Source organism: Sminthopsis crassicaudata, chromosome 5 (genome assembly GCF_048593235.1).
Source record: "Sminthopsis crassicaudata isolate SCR6 chromosome 5, ASM4859323v1, whole genome shotgun sequence".
NCBI lineage: Eukaryota > Metazoa > Chordata > Mammalia > Dasyuromorphia > Dasyuridae > Sminthopsis > Sminthopsis crassicaudata.
The window spans coordinates 186,873,206-186,891,482 of NC_133621.1; the positions used below are offsets into that span (position 1 = coordinate 186,873,206).

General features: G+C 37.2%; 1 protein-coding gene across 1 annotated transcript in view; it reads right to left on the reverse strand.

Moving 5' to 3' along the window:
• The window catches only part of VWF (von Willebrand factor), a 203,412-nt gene that overhangs the window by 114,109 nt on the left and 71,026 nt on the right, over positions 1-18,277 (reverse strand). Inside the window, exons 13-17 of the mRNA XM_074269040.1 lie at positions 18,019-18,119; positions 14,779-14,974; positions 12,653-12,868; positions 4,872-5,112; positions 2,360-2,454 (exon numbers count right to left, since the gene is read on the reverse strand). Coding sequence (XP_074125141.1) covers positions 2,360-2,454; positions 4,872-5,112; positions 12,653-12,868; positions 14,779-14,974; positions 18,019-18,119 — 849 coding nt within the window. The remainder of the gene's footprint in view (positions 1-2,359; positions 2,455-4,871; positions 5,113-12,652; positions 12,869-14,778; positions 14,975-18,018; positions 18,120-18,277) is intronic.

The window sequence follows — 18,277 nt, forward strand, 5'->3', positions numbered from 1 at the left end:
TACATCGTAATTTTTTTTTAGAACTAGCAAGCATTTTTCTCCACTGTCTTCTGAGATTCGTACTCTTTTAATTCTTTGTATATTACAGTGCTCTAGAATTTGCAACTAGACTACATCACTATGAGAACACTATCATCATTATCCTTATTATAAAGATGGGCTTTGTGTCTGAGAGTAGCTTGGAAATATTGAAAATGCTATACAATTTCACAATTTCCTGAGTACTATAGAATATCCACAGCGAGATACATTATTATTCAAAGAAAGATCAGTGCATCTCATTGAGGATGCTTTACAGTACTCAGGATATTGGCATAAATAATATGTCACTGAGAAAGCATAGCATTTAGAGACCTTCACCATCTATAGGAAATAACTTTCATTTGGGCTCTGAACAGGTGATTATATGTCTCCCTGTTTTCTCTCACTTGATATTGATAACTAGAGAGAATGATTGGAGAAAACCATAAAGATTATTATTGCCCAAATAAAGGCTAGGAGGATGCCAGTAGTTACTGATCAATATGCCATTTTTTCATTTCCTTGGTTAAAATATGAAAAGAAAAAGATTTTGCAAATTATTTTCTATATCAGATTCCATTCACAGTCATGCAGATTGACTAAAAGATATAGAGAATACAGTATGTAAAGTCCTATGATATTTATTGTTCAGTTTTTTTTAAACACTAGCAGCATTTCTCAAAAGAAAAAAGGTACCTTTCAAACATACGTTAAGGATATCCAAAATGTTAGATAACAAACACAAGAGAAATTCTGTTCAGATCATATTTTTTCTCTCTCCCAGTTTTATTGCTGAGCTCTTAAGAATTGGATTCTAAGTCTCCTCAATTCTGGGATCAGATGGAATTAAGGATGTTTCCTTTGCCCTTGGAGTCTTTTTTTTTTTTTTTTTGTCTTGGACTATGACTTTTCTTAGCAGCAGCTAGGTGGGTCAGTGAATAGACTGCTGGGTCTGGAATCAGGGGGACTGAGTTCAAACTTGATTTCAGACACTGAATAACTGTGTGACCCTGGACAAGTCACTTAATCCTGTGTCACTGAATCCATTGGAAGAAGAAATGGCAAATCACTCCAGTTTTTCAAGAAGACCCAACCAACAGGGTCATGAAGAGTCAGACAAAAACGCATGAATGAACAATAATACCTCTTTTCTCAGATTACGTTGTAGTGATTTTTTCTTCATCAGTTACACTGAGGTCTCCCCCCTTCTCTCTGAGACCTGTCTTAAAGTCCTTTTCTTAGAAGGTCTTTTTTTCAATCCAATTCCATTAAGTCAGAAGTTAACATTTTCTGGTTGAATAGATCTATTTGAAGCCTTTTCATGATTTTGGGGGAGGATAAAATAGAGAGAAGGAACTTTTTATCTCCCTATATTGAGGTTCTATTCTGTAATTCTAACCAATTAAGGCCCACCTGCTCATCACTCTCCCCCAACCCCCGCCCCCGCCTCTTTTTTTTTTCAAGAGCCAAGCAATAAGGTAGCCAGAACTAAGTTTTTTCTTTTGGGGGATTTTGGGGGTTGGGTTGGGTTGGATTATATTTTTTGTTTTGTTTTTGCTTCTTCCAAATGAGGTTACTCTCTTAGCCCTTAGAAATTCTTTGACTTTCATTCTCATCTCTCAAGGGACCTGGATCATACCTACAGTCAGTCAAGGGAGTTAAATTATATGATAATCAGGTATTTATTTCTGTAGTAGGACTGAGCCATGCCATTTCCTTCTATCCTGCCATCTTGACCTCCTGTTTAGTGAAATATAAAGGTTATCCCATAGCCTATTCTTTATTTATTACCTTGAAAGCTTGTAGGAGCTCTGAAGTTCATGTTACCCACCTTTAGGGAAACCTAAACCAAAAGTATATTATATTTTCCTAGAGCAACAGCAGAGCAAGGAACCAAAGAGAGAAAATTACCTTCTTGGGGTTAGCCCCCAGTATTTATGAGTCCACAGTCTTGGTGAGGGCCCTGAGTCACAGATTACAATGTGATTTTACTAACAGGTACTAACACAATTACAGAAAAAATCAGTCTCTGTCTTTCCCTTCTGATTACCCAAAGAAATCTTGCTTTTGTCTCCATTTTCTGACACATACAGAGGCACGTGTGGGTATAGGACACACAGAGATTAGCCCAATGAGGAGTCTGGCCACTGAGTAACCAGGACTCAGAACATGACCATTTTCCATGTTCCCTCTCTCTGCGTTCTGCAAGTCGCAGATCCTTATGGATCCTGCTCTGAGGACTGGGCCCTCAATAGCCAGCCCCTCTAGTCCATGTGGATAATGTCGTAAATGAAAGCAAACAAGGATGCACTTGCTCATCACAGACAGCCATACTCACTTCGAGCAGAGGGGCGACTCTCAAGGATAGCATTGGGCAGCGTGCCTCCAGGAAGTCCATTGGTACTACAGTGCATAAATCCGTCTTCACAGTAGCTGCAGAAAATGAAACTCATTTAAATGCTTCCCAAAAAGAGATGAGCGGACAGTCCCAGGTATTCTGGTTTGTAACTAAAGTCCTGTAGCTACCTCTCCCCCAGGATCTACCTGCTAACAAAATATGCCCATGGCTTAGCATTCAAAGGAATCTTGAAAAAGACCTGGTCTGACTTCCAGTCTTTGCCTTTATTAGGCAATATGACTTTGCAGATTGGGCTCACAACCATTCTCAGGCACAAAGGTTTTTATGGGCATTCATCAGATTTATTATTACCACATCCACTAGTTCTCCCAAGGGCTGTTTGAGAAATGAATAAATGAATGGCTACAACAGACAGAAAGTGCTCTTTGCTGAAAAAAGAAAGGGAAAAAATGGGAAAGGAAGAGAAGGCTAGGGAAGGGAAGGCCAGAGAAGGAGGGGAAAGAAAAATAGAGGCTTATCTCCAAAAGACTATTAAATTACAAAGTACTGGGCAAAGACAAAACATGAGGAAAATAACACAGTAAGCTAGAAGAAAAGACAGCATGGGAAAATTCAGAAGGAGAACACTCAAACAGAAAGAATCCTTTGTCCAGAAGATGTCTTTTACAGTTTCAGTCCATAAAACTGAATTACAAATGAAAGAGGTCTGGATTCTAATGCTGGTCCTACTATAAATTTTTTTAGACTTTTTTTTCTAAAGCTTTTTTAATTTCAAAACATGTGCACAGATAACAGGTTCTTGCCACTACAAAGAGGGCTGCCACAAACATTCTTGCACATACAGGTCCCTTTCCCTTCTTTAAGATCTCTTTGGGATATAAACCCAGTAGTAACACTGCTGGATCAAAGGGTATGCACAGTTTGATAACTTTTTGAGCATAGTTCCTAATTGCTCTCCAGAATGATTGGATCCATTCACAACTCCACCAACAATGCATCAGTGTCCCAGTTTTCCCACATCCCCTCCAACATTCGTCCTTGTCTTTTCCTGTCATCTTAGCCAATCTGAGAGGTGTCCTACTAAAAATTAATTGAATGACACTGATAACCCTATTGCAACAGCTTGTTGTTTCTGCTTTGCATGAAGGAATAGGAACATCAGCAGAGTCACTCATTCTCAGAATGGACCCCATAAAGCATAGCAGCATAATGCCATGGTAGGCCAATCACATTGTCTTTAAAGATTATTGTTATTCCTTCTCACTCTTTTTGTTGTTCATTTGCATTTTGTTTTCTTATTCATTTTCTTTCCTTTTTGATATGATCTTATGCAGCAAGATAATTGTACGAATATGTTTACATATATTGGATTTAAATTGGATTTAACATATATTTTAACATGTGTAACATAGATTGGATTACTTGCCATCTAGGGGAAGGGGTGAGGGGAAGAAGGGGAAAATTTGGAACACAAGGCTATGCAAGGATCAATGTCAAAAAATTATCCATGCAAATGTTTTGAAAATAAAAAGCTTTAATTAAAAAGAAAGACAAAAAAAGATTATTGTTATTTCCTAATACATTTCATTTTTTCTGGTCCCTCCCCAGGAAGCTCAAAAACTTTGCCTAACAATACCAACTAATAGCTTGGATTTATATAGCACTTTGTGAAGTTTGAAAAGCACTTTACATAAGTTACATCTGGTTCTCACAAAAACTCAGTGAGGTAGCTACTATTATTATCCCCATTTTAAAGATGGAGAAATTGAGGCTGAGGAAGGTTAAAGGACTTGCCTGGATAATATAACTAATAAATGTCTGAGTCAAGATAAGAATCCAGGTCTTTCATGAAGGCTCCAGGTCTAGCATTCTGTCTGTTTTACCCCGTAACTCTGCTTCTTTATCATCTTCAGGGCCCTTCACATTAATTAAGGCCAAGAAGTAGGACCAAGTAACCAAATATGAAATAAGAACAGTAAGAGAATGTGAGCTGCTAGGCTCACATTAAAAAAAATTTCTAGCCTGGGCCTCTAGTATCCCCAAATGGCAGTAAAAGAGAGTCAATTTATATCTATCATTAAATACAACACTTGATCTTGAGTGAGCTACTTTATCTGTGTATCATAATCTTCATTTGTAAAATAAAAGGGAGGAAGAAAATAAGTATTATTAAGTACCTACTATGTGCCAGGCTCTGTTCTAAGCATTTCACAAATATTATTTTGATATTACTTATCAGCTTGTTAATATTTATTAATATCATCTGATTATCCTTACAATATCTTGGGAGGTAGATGTTCTTATTATCCCTATTTTATAGTTGAAGAAACTGAGGCAGGCTGAGGCTAATTCTGACTTGCCTAAGGTCACCTACCCAATTAAAGTCTGAAACTGAATTTGAACTTGAGATTTCCAAGCCCTATCTATTGCACCAGATTGGGCTAGATAAGCTCTAAGATTCTTTCCTTTGATGTTGTTATTAGGTACTCACCACATGGTGTGATGATCTGAGAAGATATCTTCAGGCTGAAAGATCTCACCATCATAATAACAGGGGCACTGGGCTTTGGGCACACAGTTCCTCTTCTCATCAGTGTATAGTCCAGGAGGGCAAAAACAGCCCTCAAGGCAGACTTCATTGCATTCCATGTCTGGATAGGAGAGGGAGCGGCAGGTCTGATTGCAAGGAGTCCCACATTGCTGATAAACCTGGCCCTCTGGACAACTTAATGCTGGAGAAGAAAAAGAATAAAGTAGGAGTAAGAGGTTTGGTCTTGACATCTGTGAATGGTGGGGTAGAATTGGTCATTATATACTCTTCCCTAGATTCACATGCATCATTACCTGAAATCATGATTAATAATGCTTCCCTTTCCTTCCCACCTTTTCTTTCTCTTTTTTCTTTTTCTTTCTTCCTTCCTTCCTTCTTTTCTTTCTTTCTCTCTTTTTTCTTCCTTTCTTTCTTCCCTTCCCTCCTTCCTTTCTTTATTTTTTCCTTTCTTTCTTTCTTCCCTTCCTTCCTTCCTTCCTTTCTTTCTACCCATCAAAAGTTTATTGTTGATGTTCACTCATTTTCCACTGGTATCTGACTCTTTGTGACCCCATTTGGTGTTTTCTTGACAAAGATATTGGAGTGGTTTGCCATGCCCTTCTCCATCCCATTTTACAGATGGAGGAACTGAGACAAACTAAAGTTAAGTAATTTGCCCCAGAGTTACACAAATAGTATCTGAGGCTAGATTTGAACTCATGAATTCCTGATTTCAAGCCCAGTGCTCTATTCATTGTGCTATCTAGCTGCCCCAAGCACAAAGTTAGGAATTGACTAATTATTTTGGTAGAAACTATAAAAGTGGGACCAATTTATTGGGCTTTTTAGATGAACTAAATAGCAAAGCTTTTTATCTATAAATCACTTCTCTGTATGTAACTGAAACTCTCAAATTCCTTGCTGTGGTAAAGTACTTACACTTTTATTGGTCAAATAATAATATTACTGGTCCATGATTCAGGAGGAAGAGAATAAAGGCAAAATGTTGTCATGGAAAGAGCTGATCTAAGAAGCAGGAAGTCCTGGGTTCATAGCCTGCCTCTGATATATAAAAGTGTAGATGACTGAAATATCAGTTTACCTCTCAGCACCACCACCCCCAATCAGTTAACTCAAAAAGCCCCCCAATTTGCAGAGCAGATGCAGACAGGCCTTTTTAGAGAGTTCCCACTACCAATAAAACCATAAGTCCTGTCCTTCTCAAAAAGATCAGTTTACCAAGAAGGTCCTAATGTACAGTTCACAGTTTATAGCTCTGAAGAGAAGGGACCACCTTCCAACCACTTCCTTCCCCCTTCAGGCTATCTGATGATTTGAGATGGGAGGGACTACAGGGAAATACTCCAAGGTGTCAGAGAAACCCAGCTTCACACAGTGTAGTCAGGGCCAGGCTCTGGCATTCCGGGCAACCACAATATCCATCAGGTCAGCATGACATGGTATGTAGCCATCAGGCTTAAGGATGCCCCTTAAACAAACACTTTGGACAAGTATAAACAGCAATGGTTTCTCTTAATTAGCACAGAGACAACATTGTGGGGCAATGGAAGAAAGTCCCAGCTCCAGCATTAATTAGTATTATTTGAACATGTCACAACTTGGGAAACTCAAATGAGGTGCACACTAATGTACATCAAGGTCTTTGTAATTCTAAAGATAGGATAATAGGAATAGGAATAATTCCCAAGGCACTGTTATTTGCAGCATATTTTTTTTTATTCAATATGAAAGAGTTCTTTGCTTCCAAATTAGTCTTCTCAGACTAGCTGAAACCCACAAAGAAAGCAAACATTTTCTGTAGCAAAAACAGATTACTGCAGCAGGGGAATGTTACTCATTCATTCATTCAACAAACATTTATAAAGTTCCTGCTGTGTTTAGAACCCTCTACTAGGCCTTAGGGAAATATAAAGTTTAACTAAGGCAGTCCCTGTGGAAAAAGACAAAAATACTATTATAATATTGCTATATCAGAGGAGTAAAAATGTGTAGTGGATAGAAGACCAGCCTCAGAGTCAGAAAGTGCTGGGTTCCAGCTAGGAGTATGAAGGTAAATGTTTAACAACTAGGCTTGAGGGAGGGGCAAGGGGCTAGAGAGTATGTATATGTATATGCCTGCTAAGGACATTTATGCGGCCCGCCGGGTTATGGCAAATGGGCTAAGGGGCGCAGACTGTGTGAGTTTTTGTTTTTACTATAGTCTGGCCCTTCAATAGTCTGAGGGACAGTGAACTGGCCCCTATTTAAAAAGTTTGAGGACCACTGGACAATCACCAAAAACAAAACAAAACAAAAGCAAATCAAGGTCTGATCTTTACCTGAACTGTAAATACTCTTAATGGGCATTCTACAGAATCTACAGATTCAGCCTTAATTCTGACAAGTAGGAGCTCTTTAACAAAGTTCCCCTCAACATCCCTAGGCAACTCCTTATGATTATAAATTAGCAAAGAGCTGTGACTCTGCCAGAGCAAAGGGAATTTCCCCAACATGAGTCCCTCCACCAATGAAGTCACAGGTCCAAACCAAATATAACCACATTACATAACATTATATAAATTCATTAGAGTGGTACCAAGCTGAGTGCTATCTGAGAGGAAAGTCATTAAGAAGGGTCAAGGAAAATAAAGGACATTTTCATGGAGGAGGTGCCATTTAAATTGGACTTTATAAAAGCTGAGTAGAACTCAGCCGGCAAAATGGAAGAGGAAGCTCATTAGCAACAATCTGATCCAAAACAGGGAGAGAGAAATGTGTTTAAGGGACTGGAAATTGCTCCATTTTTTTTTTTTGTCTGGGGTCAGTGTATGGAAGAGAGTAATAATACATAAGGTTAGAAAGATAGGATAACATCAAATTATGGAGAGCTTTGAATGTCAAATAAAGGATCCAAAATTTTCTTAAGAGAAAATACAAGGAGATCATTGTCAATGTTCAACCAGAGATGTTTCAAGACACTTAGGAAAATTTCTGCAAAAGAGAGAGCCCTTTGTTTTCTCCTGAGTGATCTGTCCAGCCTGACCTGAAGGGGCACAATACAGTAGGAAAACAAGTGGTTTGCAAGTCATAAGGCTCCGCTCTGCCATTTACAAACAGTGTGATTTAGAGTAAGTCACAACCTCCTTAAATCTCAGGATCTTCATTTTTATGCCCAGAGGGCTATAAAACCATACATATCCTTTGATCCATTAATACCATTGTTGGATGTATACTCCATACAGCTTTAAAAAAAAAGGGGGGGGGGAGAAAAAATCTATTTGTACAAAAATATTTATGGCAGCTCTTTGTAGTGGCTAAAAACTGGAAATCAAGTTTAGAAATCAATTAAAGAATGGTTGAGCAAGTTATGGTATATAATTGTGATGTAATATTACTGTACTATTAAAAAAAAAATGACCAACAGGATGATTTCAGAAAAATCTAGACTTAACATTGAACTGATGCAGAGTGAAGTGAGCAGAACCAAGAGAATGTTGTATATAGTAACAGGATATTGTACAATGAAGAACTGTGAATGACTATAGTATTCTCAGCAATACCATGATTCAAGATAATCCTAAAGGAATCCAATGAAGCACGCTATCTAATCCAAAGAAGCACTTCCAGAGAAAGAATTGGTATTGTCTGAATACAGATTGAAATATGCTATTTTTCACTTTCATTTTTTTCATTCTTTTTTTAGGCCTTTCTCAAATAAGATAAGAAATTCTAGGTGAGAAAGAGAACCAATATTTAAACCCTCCCCTTCCCTAACCCCAAAACTTCTCATTCATCTCCATTTCCAATTTATAAGAGTTATCATGGGTGCTTTTTCTTGATGGAGATAAAGATGAATATGATAGATAACACAGCAAGTTCAAAAAAAAAGGGAAATTAGAAGGAAAGGTTTAAAGGTGTGGGGAAAAGAAAGGCTGGTATTCTTAGATTTAGCCACTTTTCAAAGGTATGCTCTTGGACCTGTCTCAAGTATTTTACTCCTTCAAACTGCTTTCTCCACTTTGACCTAGTAATATTACTAGACCTATACCCCAAAAAAAAAAAAAAGAATTCTTGTGTTCACAATATTTGTAGCAGCTCTTTTTGGGTTAACAAAGAACTAGAAACCAAAAGAATACCCAAAATGAAGAGAAATCAGTTCAAAAACTAGTTGAACAAATTATAGTATACAAATTTAATGTGCTGTGAGACATTATTAAAGAAAGAGTTTCAGAAAAACCTGGGAAAACCTGTGTGAACTGATGCAAAATAAAATGGATACCATCAGGAGAATAATTTATTTAATGACAACATAATAAAGACAGGCAACTTTGAAAAAATGCAGTGACTCAGTAAGTAAAACTGAGGATGAAGCATGCTGAAAAGTCATCATCTCTCCTGAAAGAGAAATGGAACTAGAATACAAATTGAGACATAATTTTTTGGACATGATCTGAGCAAGACTTTGTTTTGTTTGACTATGTGCATTTGTTAGAAGGGTTTTGATTTCTTTTTTATCTTTTTCTCCTGATAAGGAGGCACTAAGAAGGGAAGAAAATAGATTTTTGTTAATATTAAATAATTTATTTCATATTTAAAGCCTTTCATAATCTGGCTTTGTACCTTTCCTGCTTACTTAAACCCTTATACCCACTCTAAGATTCCGTGACACTGGCCTCCTTGGAATTCCTCCCACAAAACACTCCATCTCCTACTTCCAGGCATTTTCAATGACCAAATTCTCCTTGCTTGAAACATTCTCTTTCCTCATCTCCTCCTCTGGCTTCCTTTTGGTTCCTGTTAAAATTCTACCTTCTATAATAAGATTTTCCCAACCTGCCTTAATTCTAGTACCTTCCCTCTGTCCAATTTATCCCATGTGAATCTTTTTTTTTTAACATAGTCACTTGCATGTTGTTTCCCCCATTAGATTGTAAACTCCTTGAAAACAAAATTCTTTTGTTTTTCTTTGTATTCCCACTGCTTAACACAGTGTCTGATATGTACAAGACACTTAATAAATGATTATTGACTGACAGATGGATTCCAGGACCTAAAAGTTCAAATAATACTGAATTTAAAAGTAGATTGATGCCAACCTGAAGCAAGAATAGCTTGCATTTTAGTAAAAATTTTTATATTATCAGATCTTCCAAAAAGCTTTTAAAATAGCTGCCTCAAGCTATGAAATTAATGAATGTTGACAATAGTTAAGTCTTGCCTTATGAATATCTGAATACTCATGAAATAATCATCTAAACTGTCAGCCAGTGCTTTCCCAATCTGAATAGACTCAACCAAGAATTGTTGCTTTGTACTTAAAATACAAATATTCTAATTCATTGAAGGATTATCACATAAAAATAATTTGGACTTTAAATTCTCATTAATTTATAAATCCCAGGGGAAAACATATCTTTTCTGTGTAAATGAACTTTTATATTTAAATAAAAAGAAATTTAATAGGTAAGCTTTGAGAAATCATGCTTTTGAACAGAAAAAAAGTTGAGAAGGGAATAAAAACACATATGGCAATATTGTTATTACCATGTTAAATTTAATATATACCTTAAAAACTATACCTAATAAAAGTTCATAATTTCATATACAATATATTTTCTAAACAAACAACCCTTGTCAAAATTTACTTCCTGCAGAAAGCTTTCTGTATTTATAGCCATCTTACTCTCATCACTTCCCAGAACTTATTTACTCAAATGTGTTATTCAAAGCCTAGGCTGCTGAACAAACACTCAAAATATTGAATATCAATTCATCCTGCAGCTGCTTTCTGCATCTGGCCTCTTTAATTAGCTTTCTAGCTTCTAGGGGTAAGAACTACAGCAGGTATTTTTTGTTGATCTCTCTCCTCCCTGCAACTCACAAAGAACTACTTAAAATTAAGCTACTAAAGCTTAAAACTACATTAAGACTTTGGGGACACTCTACATAGTTTTCTGGGGCAGCTAAGTGCACCCTGAATAGAACAATGGGTCTACAGTCAGGAAGGCCTGAGTTCATGTACAACTTCAGATATTTACTAGCTATATGACACTAGGCAAATCACTTAACTCTGTCTGCCTCAGTTTCCTCGTCTGTAAAATGAGCTAAAAGAAGAAATGGCAAACCACTCTAATATCTTTGCCAAGAAAACCCCAAATGGGGTCACAAAGAATCGGACTCCCATGAAATGACATATAGTGTTCTAAACATAGTGGGCAATCAATTGCTCAAAGGTCAAAACACGATGGTCACTCAGTGTTTGAGAGTCACAGGACCCTAAGATTCAGAACTGAAAAGAACCACAGATGAGGAAATTGAGCCCCCCAACAAAAATGGAAGGATTTCCTATGATCCCATATGTAATAAATGTCAGAGTCAAATTAGAATTAGATTCTCTAATTCCAAACTCAGTGCTCTAGTCATTAGCTTAGATGTCTTGGCAATCCCTGTTTAGCTCCCATAATTTTCAATCAAGGTCCCAAAGGCACAAGAAAGATATTTTCTCCAGGCTATCAGCTGATGAGCATTCAAAAAAAAAAGTCACTCTCTAGCTATATAAATGGTTGCAATGTAGCTATAGGAGCAAATATAGTCATGGAAGTGAACATCACCTGGGAAATTTAAGAAAACCATTAAAAACCATGAATGAATAGTTTCTTTTATTTCCCCCCATCTTTTTCAGTTCTAATTCACTTTCCAAGTGGACTCCCACATCAGGAATAAGATGGCACTAGACTAATACCCAGGAAAGCCAAAAAAGTGTCTTGCCTTTGACAAATGTCAAGCAAGTCCCAGGAAGACCTCTGGTATAGGGGGCAGACCCTTTCCCTCAGAAAGAGAAGATATGGAGGGATTTTGATCTTTATCAATGCAGAGAAACCCCTGACTAATAAAATCAAAAGATCCTCTGAAATAAAATTCAAGCAAGGCAGAACAATATAAAGCAGGGTATTTTCATCAAGATTTCCCAGGAACAAAGGCCTCCATTGTTCCAGTCCCAGGGGTACATAAGATGAAAGACAAAGTTGGCTGTGATTGAAATAATACAGTCAACTCCTGAAAGGCCCCACTCTCCAACTCTGTTCAAATGAGATCATGTCTAGGAAAGTGTTTTAGAAAAAATAAAATGTTCTATACAAATATAGAAACAAGAACACATAGCCAATATGAGTATTATTTTATTTTTATTTTGCATTTCCCTGCATCCTCAGATGTGTTTCTTAAAAGTAAATGTATGTAAAAATATGTAAAAAATGGATGAAATAATGAATTTAGGTGACATAATCATATGTATTTGAATTTTAAAAATAAATATTGTTTCAGAAAAAAATATATATAACCAACTAGGGATTTGTGTAAGAGCACTGAGTATTCCTATATTTAGAGATAGGAAGAAAATGTTTTCCCCTGCAGTTGAGATAGATAGGAGCAGAAGGAAGGGGAGAGCACACTCTGGTTTTCATTCTGGCCTGGCAACTTTCTATTTTACCCAATTATTTTTGTTATCTTGGTGTTAAGCTCTATTGTTTTTAAATAACCAGAGAACTTCAAGTGCTTTAGCACACTCTAAATTTAGCACCCTGGAAAAAAAGCTCCAGTTACTCCACCCTAGTTACAACTCTACAAATACAAGTCACTACTATGACTTGGACCAAGCTGGGAAAAGCCCCATATATATCACTCCTCAGGCCTCCAGAAAACTGCTCAGTTGGCTCTGTGCATCAGAAGGAAATAGTACCCACCGCAGAAGCCTGGCTCTCTCCACTCGATCATAATGCCCTTCCTGGCACAGGCTGAGGCATAGCTGGCCACTGCGGAGCACAAGCAGTCTTTCCCATTGGAGCAAGAGCAGACATCATAGTGGCAATTTTTCAAGTAGGGAGTTGGGCTGATCACAGGATGGCACGGCTCAAACTTGGAAGACGTCAAGAGAGAGCAAGATTCCTCAGCATATTTGGCTTAAAGGAAAGACAAGCAGAGAGCCTGTTGTAATGCTTTTTCCCCTGACACTATGGCAGATGTTGTACACCAGTCATGCACAAGTGTTACTCATAAACAAACCAAATAATAATAATGTCAATTCTCAATTATACATAATGTTGGAAGAAAGTGTAATCCAATGTAGCAATTGATCCATAATGGCATAAAAATGCTTTTAAAAGAACTTGTTTTTGAACTATACTATAATATAAATATATATGTGTATTTGTATAATGTGTATATATACATACACATACATATATATAATATATATATATATATATATATATATATATATATATATATATCTCCTCAGCTTGATAGATCTTCTGAATCACAGCAATACAATTCAGTACTGGGAAGGAACTTCAATACCTAATCCACTCATTTTACAGATGAATAAACTGGAGCCCAGAGAAGGGAGTTATTTGCCCAACATGACATGCAGTAGTAAGCAGCAAAGCCAGAATTTGCATCCTGGCCTTCTGACTTATTCTGCTGTGTCAGACAGTCTATTATAAGGTGCTTGACCCAGGCTTTTAATAAAAGGGAATTTGTATTCCTTAGGTATAAAGATTGGGGTAGATGGACCAGAAGTTGTCAGTTGGGGTGTGATGGATAAGGATATATTTCGTATCAGCAGACCAGGGTTTGTATCTTGGTCTCTTGTTTAACCTGGACAAATTGCCCCTCCTCTCCAGATTTCAGTTTTCTCATTTGTAAAATGAGAGTAATATAATCATTGCATAATTTGCCTCCTGGGGTTGTTGGGAGGAAAACATTCCTTAAAATGAAAAGCACCTCATAGACATGAGTTATTCTCAATATTTCTCCATTTGAATCATACTCCCTTTTCTCACTGTAATGTCCTGCCTGTAGCAAGTCCTACTAAGCCGGAAAGGTTCATAAGATTCCAGATTTGGAGCTGTAAGAGACTTTGAGCTCAGTTTTGGATGATGCTTACTCTGTCTAATATCCCAGGGATTCTTGGCTAAGTTTTTCAAAACATGACCATTAGACACTAAATTTTTTCAGCCATAGCAATTTCCAAAGACTATCTACTAAGATATGGACATACTGGCAATCTGTGTCAATGAAGGGAGTACTCCCATCCATGGATCATCAAAGTTTTTAAGGATTATTTTCATTATATATCATTTTTATTAGATAATAGAACAAGGATGCTTACCTTAGGGCCCATGAAATTTTTTATAGACAAACTATTTCAAAATAATTGCTTTGTAAGCCCCTGTACTTTATTCTATGTGCATTTAAAAATATAATTCTAAAGAAATGTCCATAGTTTATAGAAATGCTCATCAGTTTGCTAAAGGAATTGATGATACAAAGAAGAAAGAAGAAGAAGAAGAAGAAGAAGAAGAAGAAGAAGAAGAAGAAGAAGAAGAAGAAGAAGAAGAAGAAGAAGAAGGAAGAAGAAGAAAGAAGAAGAAGAAGAAGAAGAAGAAGAAAGAAGAAGAAGAAGAAGAAAGAAGAAGAAGAAGAAGAAGAAGAAGAAGAAGAAAGAAGAAGAAGAAGAAGAAAGAAGAAGAAGAAGAAGAAGAAGAAGAAGAAGAAGAAGAAGAAGAAGAAGAAGAAGAAGAAGAAGAAGAAGAAGAAGAAGAAGAAGAAGAAGAAGAAGAAGAAGAAGAAGAAGAAGAAGAAAGAAGAAGAAGAAAGAAAAGTTGAGCCTCTGTGATAGAGAAAAGCCAGTGGAAAGTAAAAAAAAAAAAAAATGCAGATTTGCCTAGAAAATATGCAATATGCATATAATTAAGAGTTGACTATAACAGGTGCCTCAACCCAGTCCTCCCTTCTGTACCCCACTATTACACACAATTTAAGATAATCAGATTCAGTCACTGCCCAGTCTCCTTCGGGGAATACATACTTAATCGAGGGTTAAGATTACAAGGGTCACTGTCCTGTTTCAGCAAATCTTGGCAATCTCCATTGAGTTTCCAGCAATTTCCAAAATCTTCCACCAAAGGCTCTATCAGCCCCGAAGGGGTGAGAAAGTCATCTCCTTTGTTGCCATTGTAATTTCCACACAGGCCGCAAGTCTTCCCAGCATATACTGGAGACAGCTAAGGAAAGATTTGACAAGACTGGCTGAGAGAGCTCTTCCAAGCAGCAACCATTTCATTTTGCTAATGATTGTTATAATCAAATGGCTTTCAGATTCAAAAATAAATCTAGATTTAATAAAAAGCAGCTGAACCTCAGGATGCTGGAAAAATGAGAGTTTTCTGCAGTTCATTTTCTCTGCCAATCTATTTATCTGCTTTCAAAACCCTGAATAATGGAATTTTGGATTAGAGAGAACAAGACAACAAGCATTTATTCTAATAATAACAACTCCCACATATATAGTACTTTATGGTTTACAGTGCAGTTTCCTCATAACAACTTTATCAAGTAGATCATGTAGATATTATGGTCTTCATTTGTAAAATGAGGAAGCCAATGTCCCAAAGGGAAAATATCTTACCTACTGTCAGATAACTCATAAGGGTCCCCTTCCTCCAAGAGGCAGCTAGATGGTAGGTAGAGTACTGGACCTGAAGTTAGGTAGATCTACATTTGAACTTCAGTCATTTAACTAGATAGTTGGATGAACCTAGGAAAAGCCTGAAGCCTGGCTGCCTCGGTTTCCTCAACTGTAAAATGGAGATAATAATAATAGTACCTTTCTACCACACACCAGGATTAAATTAAATAATACTTATACAGTGTTTAACACAGTACCTGGCACATAGTCAGCATTATATAAATGTTAGCTATAATAATTATTATTAATAATAAATACTTATTTCCTTTCTTCCTTCCAGGTCTAGTGCACTGCCTCTATATCAGTTCCTCTCAAAAAGAGACCTTTGCTCAAAGCATGTCACTTCCATATTAACTTTCCCCAATTAATCCCACTAGACTGTGATCCCTCAGCATTTATGTATTTATCCTATGCTGAATTTAAGCATAAGATGAGATGATCTAGTTCTACGTCTTCATTTTACAAATAAAGTAACTACCTCACTCATGGCTCTAGAGTTGGAAGGCACTGTAGAGGCCAAACTAATCCACTCCACTCATTTTACACGTGGAGAAACTGAGGCAAGGTAATAACTGTCTGAAACCTAGATCTTCTGACTCCAAATACATTCTTTCCATATACTCCAACTTGAATATATGTTGAGTGCATATATATATATATATATATATGTATATATGTATATATATGTATATATATGTGTGTGTGTATATATATATGTATATGTATGTGTATATATATATATATATATATATATATATATATATATTCTATTTGTTGTGTGGGATTTCTTTGTGTAAGCACTCTGTCCCTCCTATCAGGTCATTAGCTGCTCAAGAACTATATTCTTCTCAGTTTTGTTTTGTTTTGTTTTGTTTTTCATCTTTAATGTGATACTTTTACTACCTTCTCTATGAGAGATTCAAATGTAATGAGAGAAATAAAGCTTTAATAAATAGGAACTCTCACTATCTATCTTATTTCTTTTACTGCTCCCCATAGCACCAAACAGAAGGCTTGGCAAACAATGGGCATTGAGGATTCAATCTTAAGTGACTGACCTTTCCTCAGGGATCTCAAAGCATCTAATAAGAACATTAATTCAGTCCCACTGAACAAATTGTCCATCTGAATGGCTGCCAGCATACTTATGGAGAGAATGGAGAAAGAAAACACTGCTTCTCCTGAATTCAAGGAAGAAGATTGGGAAGGAATAAGTGAAGCATAAGTAGGAAAATAAGCTTGCATGACTCACTCACTTGGGATCAGGATAAACAATTATTTTAAGATTAAAGAATAGAAAAACAATCCAGAGATAAGAGCGTCTCTCCAGATACATGTATTAGCCTTCCCAAAACCCATTAGCCCCTGAATGTCAAACTATACACAAAGCATCAATGAGCCCCAAATGGCTCAGCTTTGAAGAGTGGCCTGAGACTGGAGGAAATAGGGCAGAATGACTGGCAATGAGTCTGAGGGCATGTGCCAGGAAGACTATCTCAATTCTGAAGGACTCTAGACGCCATGGTACATAACTCCCTATTTTACAGAAACGAAGAGCATTTTGCCCAGGGGCCCACACAAGTAGTAACATCTAAGGCAGAATTTGAATCTCAGTCTTCCAGTGCTCTATCCTGATGACCTTGGAGATCCATAATGCAAACTACAACTGTAGCAACCCCTAGACTATTTCTAATTTCCCATCATTCATGCCTTTATCAGTTTATGTCCACAATAACCCCTTATTAAATTTAAATTGAGACCCTTTTCCCACATTGTATAGATAAGGTTTTATTTGGCACCAGGACTGGGAAGTACATCCCAAGAGGGCTACCTTTCACTCTTGTGGGTCTCACCCAAACCCAAAAAACTACCCTGGGTCCTCAGAGTTCTAAGAGTAGGCCCAATGGGATTCATTTTAGGATCTTTTCCAGATTCTAAGAGCTGTAAATCTATGTTTCTGTGAAAGATGAGATTAGGTTCTCAGAACATTACTTAACATAGGAAATCATCTCTGGACAAAATGCAAAGTAACTGAAGTATAATTGTGGATTTCTTGATTTTACTAACTACGTTCCTCTTCTTTCTCCTGACACCCCATTTTTTCTACCCTCTAGGCCAGAGGTTGTTAAACTGTTTTGAGGTCTAATTGCCTGGTAAAGTCAATGAGTTACTTCTCAGAATGCTTTTGGATACATAGAATAAAGTATATAGGGTTATAAAAGAAGCTAATCATATAGAAATATTTCAATATATATTTTTAAAATAAATTCATAGACTCTATATTAAGAATGTCTATTATGGCTCTGACCCTGTGATAAAAGATCACTCTACCCTTAGGGTTTATCACCTTGGGATCTTCGGAATCCCTAAAGCTAAAGAACCTCCATAAATGGCAGCAGCCAGAAACCAAAAACCAGATACAGGAAATAAGAGAATCCTGTTCTTAACTCTGAGAGGCTTAACAGAGAAAATGAGATTCTTTCCCCATCGCACAAAGCCAGTCTTGCTTCAAGCATAAGGGGACATTGTGAGAGCCCCTGGCTGTTGGACATGAGGGGGAGGCTCTCAAAGGAGACTTGCCTTCACCAGCAGCTTCCCACTCCCATCCCAGTCTATCTGCAGGTCCTCTCCATAGGTAAGGCGCAGGGAGTCCATCACGGTCCTCTGGATCCTGAGATCTCCTAAAACACAGTAGGCAGCAGGATTTAGGTAATGCAACATGAGGATGGCTCTAACAATGGAAAAACGCAGCGGGGTGTAGGGGAGGTTGGGCATCCCAGGAAAGAAGTCAAAAGGAGTTTGGGGGAAGATATCTGCATCCCACATCTTGCACTGTCTC